The sequence below is a fragment of the Acomys minous genome, assembly GCF_964271855.1.
Source record: "Acomys minous genome assembly, chromosome: 4".
In the NCBI taxonomy this organism is placed as follows: Eukaryota; Metazoa; Chordata; class Mammalia; order Rodentia; family Muridae; genus Acomys; species Acomys minous.
In genome coordinates, this window is record NC_140486.1 from 90,607,012 (window position 1) to 90,616,099 (window position 9,088).

The 9,088-nt window shown below is 43.7% G+C and overlaps 1 protein-coding gene across 2 annotated transcripts in view; it reads left to right on the forward strand.

The window, feature by feature from the left end:
* The window catches only part of ADAM23 (ADAM metallopeptidase domain 23), a 148,844-nt gene extending 141,308 nt beyond the window's left edge, over positions 1–7,536 (forward strand). For both annotated transcript variants that reach the window (XM_084779288.1, XM_084779287.1), the window contains one exon: positions 3,971–7,536. In XM_084779288.1, the coding sequence (XP_084635414.1) occupies positions 3,971–4,110 (140 nt within the window). In that variant the 3' untranslated portion in view covers positions 4,111–7,536. The remainder of the gene's footprint in view (positions 1–3,970) is intronic.
* Positions 7,537–9,088: the final 1,552 nt, after the last annotated feature.

The window sequence follows — 9,088 nt, forward strand, 5'->3', positions numbered from 1 at the left end:
GATACTTTTAGTAGCATCGTCCCCAAAGCTTAGAAAGAACAGAATGTAAATTTCAAATATGCACTAAAAAATTTAACAGGGTTGCTAGTATTACTTTCAAGGGAACTATGCAACACACCTGTCTTACTTAGGATTACTATTGCTGTAATGAAGCACCATGACCAAAAAGCAACTTGGGGAGGAAAGAGTTTGTTTTCTTACATTTCCGTATTATAGCCCATTGCTGAAGGAAACCAGGGTCAAACAGGGCAGGAACCTGAAGGCAGGAGCTGATGATGCAGAGGCCGTGGAGGGATGCTGCTTAAGTAGCTTGCTCCTCATGGCTTGCTCAGCCTTCTTTCTTGTAGAACCCAGGGCCACCAGCCCAGGGATGGCATCACCCACAATGGGCTGGTCCCTCCCACATCAGTCACTGAGATTGCCCTATAGGCCTGCCCACAGCCAGATCTTATGGAAGTATTTTCTCAATCGAGGCTCCTGCCTTCCTGATGACTCCAGCTTGTGTCAAGTTGACAAAAGGCTAGCCAGTACAACCCCCTAAGTTTGAATATAGGAATTTGGATGTGAGCCCATGCACATAATATTTATCAATATCACAAGAAATAGCAATAGGGAAAAATATGTCTTTGATGGTGGCATGGAGGTGACAGTGAGGTGGCTTTCTGACAGTACTCACCATAGGGTTGGATGAATCCAGGCTGAGTGGGGTTCTTCAGGCATATTACAATGCATTCCTCATTGGAACCCTAATGTGCTTCACTATCCAACCTGGTCTCCAGGGGTTCCAGTGGCAAAGTGGGGTCCCACCATTGCCTGCAGAGCCCATATTAATCTCTTAGGGCAATTCCTGACAAGACATTATCAAGACATGTATCAAGCCTGTACTCCCCACAGGTGCTTCTGTCTCTCTGAGAAACCACTTGCATTAGAGCCCTCTTTGAGCTCTAAGACATTTTTTTGGGAGGCTAGGTTCCACTCTGTTCCATTTCTTCTCTAAAGAAAAGAGTGTCACAGTTGGCCCTCCTCCAAAATGTAGGGCTCTGGCCAGAAAAATGATTGAATATTGGTGGGGAGAGAAAATATTTTGAGTTTTTTTTTAAAGTTAGGAAGTAGTAGAATAAATTTTAACCAGTTTCTCTTTGTGACTGGTAACCAAATTGTTGCTTTCCCTTCTAATTTCCACGTCATATTCCAGTGCAAAATAAGGAGCCACATTCCCTATTGTTCAAGACTCTTGGGTTAGGCTCTTTCTTTGTCATACATGATGAAGATATACATACATGATGCCAGGCAGACCAGGTAGACACGTGTGTTTCCTTCACTCAGACATGAAAGGACATGAGTTCACTCTAAGGTGGCCTAGAGGTTTTGGGGGGAGGGGGCTAATTTTGGTGATGGGTATAGGGACTAGACAAGAATGTGACAGTAGGTGGCTAGAGATGGCTCAGCAGTTAAGAGTACTTGGTATCCTTGCAAAGGACTGGGCTTTGGGTCCCAGCATCCACATGGTGGCTTCCAACTCTAGTTCAGGAGGATCTGGTGTTCTCTCCTAGGGTGTTAGGCATGCATGAATGCACTTACACACTTGCAAGCAAAACATTCATGCACATAATTTTTTAAAAAAAGAAGGTGATGGTAGTAGGTAATTCTATATCCTTTTCAGAAGACCCGTGGTAGCTATTACCTAGAGATCTTTAGTGATGCATGGATGTGTATGTATATAATACATACATTATAGGCAAAAGCTTTGATTTCTGACAGGTAGAAAAAAATTGACAAAGGTGATGTCCTTGTAAGGCTAATGGATTGCATTGATATTTTACAATGATCTACAAATACCTTTCTGGTGTGATAATGAAGTTTCCTTAAAAATCCAGTAAACAGAGGGCATTCAGATGAGACAGTTTGGGAAGAAAGCCAGCGAGAACCTGTCTATGACAGTTTTCACTTTCACATTAAATCAGAACAACAAGGGCCGTACATTCATATAGAAAATTCAGGACAGGCAGTGCTCAGCATAGAGTGAGTGACCGACCCACAGTGGATGGGTGGCCTTCCAGAGCTACGCCTCTCTGTTTGTCTCTGGATTCCCTCCCCCGTGCTGGGCCTGGATTCTCCACTGCTGGGACTTCAGTGGCAGAGAAAATGTCTTTCAGTCAGTACAGTGAAAACATACGGGTCTATAGGGTAATGACGCCTTAGTCTGACCAAAGAACTTAGCAATCCTTTAGAATGTTGTTCTGTGGGGAAAGTGCAACCTACCCTTCACAAATTGACGTTTAAGAGGAACACACACTTTTGGACATTGGAGTTTCCTGGGTGCCAGGCTGAAGTAGAATTTCAGTACATGCTGCTTGCCATTCTGACCTTGCATTTGCATGGAAGAATTTAAACGTGCGTAGTGTGGTCGTGTCCTGCTCAATGCTACCAGTGTGTACATTAGTTGCAGAGACATGAGCTTGGTGTTTCTCCCGAGTTGCAGGGATACACAGCAGGCTTGGATAGCGTCCCTGGTCCTCTAGGGTAATTTCTCAAGGTTAGGCATCCAGTATTTCTCTCCTCCAAGCCTTCAGTGGGAAATGTCACTCTTAGACCTATTCCCAGAGAGCAGAGACATTGATGGCACATGCAGGTCCTGAGTCCCACAGTGAGTTCATTTGGTGACAGACACATCATGGACATGTCTTAACCTATGTTCCCTCTGCAGTCAGCAATGCCTTTGCTCAGGATCATTGACTTCAAAAAGGACTGGGTGGTAAGGAAAATAAGTAGCCCTAAGGCAAAGAGACTTTGCTGCAATGAATTAATTCTGTACGCTAAAGTGCCACATATCCAGGCTCTCATGAAGATGTATCAATAGAAGTCTAGGAAAAAGAGAAAAGGGAGATTTATGCTGAAGATGTGCCAATGCTTGATATTTCAGAAGAGAAGCATCAGAGTGGGCCTTCTGGGAAAGTAGGAACTTTGCAGGGCACTTTTCTATATGTTTTAAGCTTTGGTTGTGGTTCTGTTTTGAAAGGACACATGGAGTAGGAGGAATCTGTTATAATAGCCCAGTACTTAGGGCCTGTGACGGTGTTCAGCTGGGCAGGGAATGAGGGCTCCTCAGCCTGCAGTTTTGCATGACGCCTTGGTGGCAGTGGTGTTGTACCCGCCAGTCTGCAGACTAATGCATGAGCCCCTTGCTTGATGCCCCACATGAAGCCAGACCATGGGGAGGTTATGACCAACTCACGTTTGTTGCCGTGTTGTGTCTTGCTGGTTCTCTCTCTCTTTCTCTCTCTAAGCACAGGAAGCACTTTTTTAGGAGACTGGACACTGTGAGCGAAGTATTTGAGTGTACTTCTCTCAGCGGAGCTAAACTGCTGCATTTGCTTGCTTAACCTGGACCTGTGTCCGTTCTCCTGGGTGTGCCACCTCCCTGTGCACTCCGTCTCCCCACCTTCCACCATAAAAAGTGCTCGTTCCATAGTGGAGTAAGACCTCACCCATCCAAGGCAGACAGAACCAGGCAGAGCAAGGCTTTTGCTGCCTTACTGAGGGACCTGTCCATTACTACAGAACTCTGGAGGCTTGAAATAAACACCTACAAGACCTTCGGAGTTTTTCTTAATTCTCTTAGCTGGTAACCCAGAAGAGGCTGTATCCTGTAGGGCTTTTTAACCTAATGAGCTGGCAATGGTATTCACTTCTAAAGCTGAGCCAATTTGTGATTGGAAGTGAGTGAGTTGAAGTCTCTCTTGATCTTCCCCAAAGTGTGTAGCCTCGTGAGGGAAGCATGAAGACATTCCAAAACATTAGCTCGTCTGTGTTTCGCGTTACTCAGAGACGGCCACCGTGTGAGCTGTCTGCTCCACTCTGGAACTGGCACCCTTGTCGTCATTGCCGTCATTTGTCTCTCATTGTCATCTGATTAATATCGTGGCTTTTCTTTCCCTCTTCCTGCGCCTTCTTTTGATGTCCCGGGAAGAAACGTCAAGAAGAGGAGGTTCGATCCCACTCAGCAAGGCCCCATCTGAGTCGTCTGTGCCAGAGGAATGCCACCTTGCACTGTTGGGTTCCGGGTATGACATGTTCTCAGTCATGCTGCCGGATCTCTTACGTCTGTAAACAAGACCATTGGGTGGTAATGACTACAGAGCTCAAATTTGGGGATGGGGATGGGGAACACGACAATGGTCCCTATCACCTGTCAATGAAGGGGAGGGGCCTAAAGACCATGTCATTTAAAAAAAAAAGCTGTTCAGAATCCTAATTTTTTTTTCTTTTTAACTAAAGGAGAAAGGAAAAACAACAAAGTGCAATAAAAGTACAAATAGCAAATGATCTTCCCCGCCCCCTCCCCCTCCTCCCTTAGCCTGCTGGGACTTAATATCTTCTAAATGATTTGGCATGATTTTTCCCCCTTGTACTATCAAAGACAAACCCCAGTGGCATGAAGATCCAATTTTGGAAAGGGTTAAAAACTGCATGGCATATATTACAACAAGCTAGCAAGCCAATCTTCAGCAAAACCTACAGTGGAAGTCCTGAGGGAAGATGAGAGATGAACACACAGACGCTGTCTGGGCCTGGACAATGCCTTCTCGCCACCACCCCACGCCGCCCCCCCCTTGGCCCCACCCCCAAACACTTTCCCCGTCTCCCACATGCCCCTCGGCCCGCAGCAGACCAGCCCACGACAGCCCTCAGCTAGACTGTGCTCTTGTTGATTCACTTGACCCATCATTTCTCTTCTGGACCAAGCATCCTTTGGAAATGGGAGCTGGAATTTCAACAATGCTATTGTATAGTTCTTTTCTAAATGTAAATATGGAAATAAGAGATTTTGACATGCCATTTTCACTTGTCTGTATTGAAATGTTTTCCTTGCAGAGATTCTTTCTACACTTGAGTTTGGCTGCTTGCTCCACATCCTCTTCTTTCTTTTCTCTCACTTTCTTTCCTTTTGTCTCTGTCCTCTCTTATAACATGTCCAATGGGCTTGCTTAACAAGACAGATGTAGCCGCAGATGCAGGGAGTTTGGGCACAAAACAAATGAGTATGCTTGAAACCAAATATTAAAAAAAAAAAGCGGGAGGACACAAAATAACCCATAACAAGAACACAAAAAATTATGTAAATGTGAGTATATATGTACTGATGAGTCTAAAATTTTTTGACGTCATCATAAGCACATGTATATAATGTAAGAAAACAGAGACCCTTCTCAAATTAATCACAAAAGTGCCAAGCTCATGATTTTAGTTTTTGGTTTAGACAGTTCTCTCTCCCTGTTGTAAATGTGAAAGGAGGAGAAACTAAAAGCCTTAAATAAAAATTAATAATTTTTAAATGTTGAAAGCTTGGAGAAAAGTTTAAGCTTTCCATTCTGTTCATATGTTTTGTTCTGGGCTTTTTTGGTTTGTTTGTTTGTTTGTTTTTGTTTTTGTTTTTTGTTTTTGTCAAACTTCATTTACGCTTCATCTTTCTGCTTCAGCATCTGTGTGACAGAGTCCCAGTGTGGTGGGGCAGGGCCCGGCAGCAGGCAGCCTCTTGGTCATTTCACATGGTCACTCTGCGTGGTGATCCCAGGAGCTCCCTTGGCCCTCCATGTTCTGCTGGCCACGGCCTCAGCTGTGTTGTGCTGGGGGTCCACTGGGTATGAATCCACAGCCTCCTTCCCCCTCCAGGCAGCTGGGAAGATAGAATCTTGGCATTCCCAGGACAGTCCGGGTTTCCCTCACCTTCACCCAATTCTTCTTTAGTGTATCACCTGGATAGCTCCTGCTGAAACGCTAAGGGAGCAAGTCACTGAAGAAATTCCCTCCCAGGTATGTTTTGAACACCCATCTAGAGCTCAGACGACCACCCACCGCCCCGCCCCGAAGGCCCCTACTGTCTCACTTTCAGCAAAAAGATACCCAGATAAACTATGCATTTCTTCCCACCACTGAGTTTTTTTCCTCCACTGAGCTCTAAGCCCTTTTCCAGCAAGACGCATAACCCGAGTCTTACAACCTCTTCCTTGACTAGAAGAGCAGATTTCCTAGTAATGGACTGCTTAAGCCTGGACCTTCCCCTCTTCCCCCAAAGAAATCGTTAATTATTGACATTTCACACTCATAGAGCAGAAACCTTGATTGCTATATACTCCCCCCAGACCATAACCTCACATCTTAACCCTCGATGGCTTTCTGCGAAACAGGTGCTACGCAGGTATGCAGTCTTTCGCTTGAACTTGCTGTTTGTTTATATAGTAATCACAGGGCTATCTATAAGGCTTATTGGCCTTATTTCTGGTTTCATAAGACACAGGTTGTACCCCTTTACTTCATGGTAGTGGCTCAGCTCAGAGGGAGGGTGGAGGAGACTCAGATGACTTGGTATCTCCCCCTATTGTTGCATTGCTTAGGGGTCCCCTTCACCATGAGATGCCAAGCAGCTGCCAACCTCACCATACTCATATCACTGCTATTTCCGAGATGCCGTGGCGACTTTATTCGACATAGAACCATACCGGTGACAGACCAGATCTCTACTGATAAGTTTTGAGCATTTCACAAACAACATTGTAAATGTGCGATGTTATGCTTTAAATCAGACCACAGTGGTCCCCAAATATTATGTACATATGACGAATGTCAGTGTAACTTTTCGTTACATTGACAGTTTCATAGGTAAACCAACCTATGCTCCAATGTTAAATTATTTGTGTGTATATGTAAAATACACAAGCTTTAAGCGACGTGTGTACGGACATGGAGGGTAGTGCAATCGTACTGTACGCGACGGGCTACAGTCATTTCCAGTGGTGTTAGGTTATGCAATTTTGAACTCTCTGCTGCATTTTCTCTTGCACACGCCATTCGTTTGCTTATTTTGTGGTGTGACTACTCCTTCTTACTAATTTGAATTCAAAGCACAAAGCCCACCATTGTTCAATGTTACCCAAGAAGAGTGTCACATGATGACCAAGGTCCCATTTCACCTGCTGTGATGATTAACGGCACCTGGGTGAGGAGGTGTGCGCTAACTCCATTGCTCACCTGAGGTAGTGCATGAGCCCGCTGCATTAGAGCTACTCCTGTCAGCTAAGTGACAAGTACACATAGGTGCATGTTTGAATCATGAATCACATAGTGCTGTGGGGTTTTCCCAAGTGATGTATTTTCTTCCTTTCTTTCTTTTTCTTTTCTTTCTTTCTTTTTTTTTTTTTTTTACTATGCAAAGATGGGAAATGCACAAACTTCCAAGACATGTCTGACAAACTTTACAACAATACTTGAATTCTTTCTTTAATCATCCCATCACATGTTATGGTCATTGATGCTCCATTGTTAGTTTTCTTTCTCTTTCTTTCTTTCTTTCTTTCTTCTTTATTTATTTTCTTTCTTTTTTCCCTTCAACTTCAATGGTTTGTACTCTTTAAAATGCGCAACCCAAACTTTTGTTCGAAGTTAAATTCCAATCCTGTTGGCTGCCTGTGAATGGAGATCCCGTCATCCTTATGTGCATCTTTTAGTTGAGTGTGCATTAAAACTTTTATTAATGTAGGATGTTGTAGTTTTGTGCTTTGATTGGTTTTTCCTTAACTCTTGTTTCTGTGTTTTCTCACATCGTTGGTTAAGTGGCCCTGTGCCTGGTATCATCTGACTTTCAGCAGTCTCAGCCAAAGGTTCACTGAAAATTAATGCAGTCAATGGAGCAAAATAAAACCTCTGGTTAAATGGAAAACATGTGCTGGATGAAGACTCGGTTTTATTGGAGTCATTGGAAGTTCTTGGCCTCATACGAATCAGAAAGCAAAAATAGCACAGTAAGAGTCATGCCACTGTTGATTTTATTTTGTGGTTTTAGTGTCTGTCGTCTGAGTTTAAAGAGCAGATGGCTAGCAGTAAGATCCACACGTTGACTTGGTACCAAATTAACAATGAAAGTGTGCACATGGGTGCTCACATGTATGTACACACACACACATACACACACACACATACACACACACACAGGAGAAGGGAGGAAGGAGAAAGAAAAAGAAGAAAGGAGATGGAAGGAGGATAGAAGAGGAGGACGAGGCAGCAGCAACATCATCTCGTTGTGTATATTGCATCATCAAAATCATCTAAAGTAAGAAAGAGATCCTGCCAGCTAATATAAAATTAGCCTACAATATACACTCCTTCCCAGGGCACACCTTCAGTAGCTCTTCCCTGCACCCAGGTGGCATGCTCACTTACCTGTGTGATACAGCACAGGCACCCATAGGTGCTCACTATGCCCCTTTCATCACAAAAGTCTTACAGCTTTGTTCATTTCCTGCAGGGAACTTTCCAGACTCAATAATGAGCCTATATGCTGCCGATCTCATGACCTCACCCATTTTTTTTTTGAGTCTAAGTGACTCTCATCTTCTCTTAGTCATCTTAAAGTTCACCTAAAGGAGCCTATGCTATCAAAATTTTATGTCCATTATCCGTGATGCTTTGTTCCTGTGTAATTCCATGTAATAAAGGAAATACAGAGACGAGCAGCATACTTAAGAAAGCAAGCATAGTGCCATTTATAGTTGACTTTTAAAGAAATGATATGTATCCTGCCTAAATAACCCTTTTTTTTTTTTCTTTTCTGAGATGGAGTTTCTTGGTGTAGCCTTGGATATTCCGGAACTTGCTCTGTAAACCAGGTTGGCCTCAAACTCAAAGAGATGTGCCTGTCCCCACTGTCCCGCACCCCAAGTGCCAGGATTAAAGGCATGTGCCACCACGCCCAGCAGAATGATCTGAATTTCTGCTGTGTTGCCCTTTAGGTTATACTGTTTTTGAGGCTGACATTGAAATGGGTTGTTCATGCTCCTTTGATAACTTAACAACAAAACAAAGTGACCTAGAAACCAGACTCAGAAAGCTCCCTATGGAAGAGCTCAATATGCAGATTAAAATGAAAGGACTGGGGGTTTTCCTGTTATCTGTTCATTCACCCAGAAGTTTCTACTCTATGCTGAAAGTCAGAAGATGAAGAAAATGCTTACCTTCTAGTTGCTCCCAGTTAAGCACCAAGAGAAAACATTTGAAGTAGAAGTCTCTGGTTCCAAAGTAATAAATAATTTAT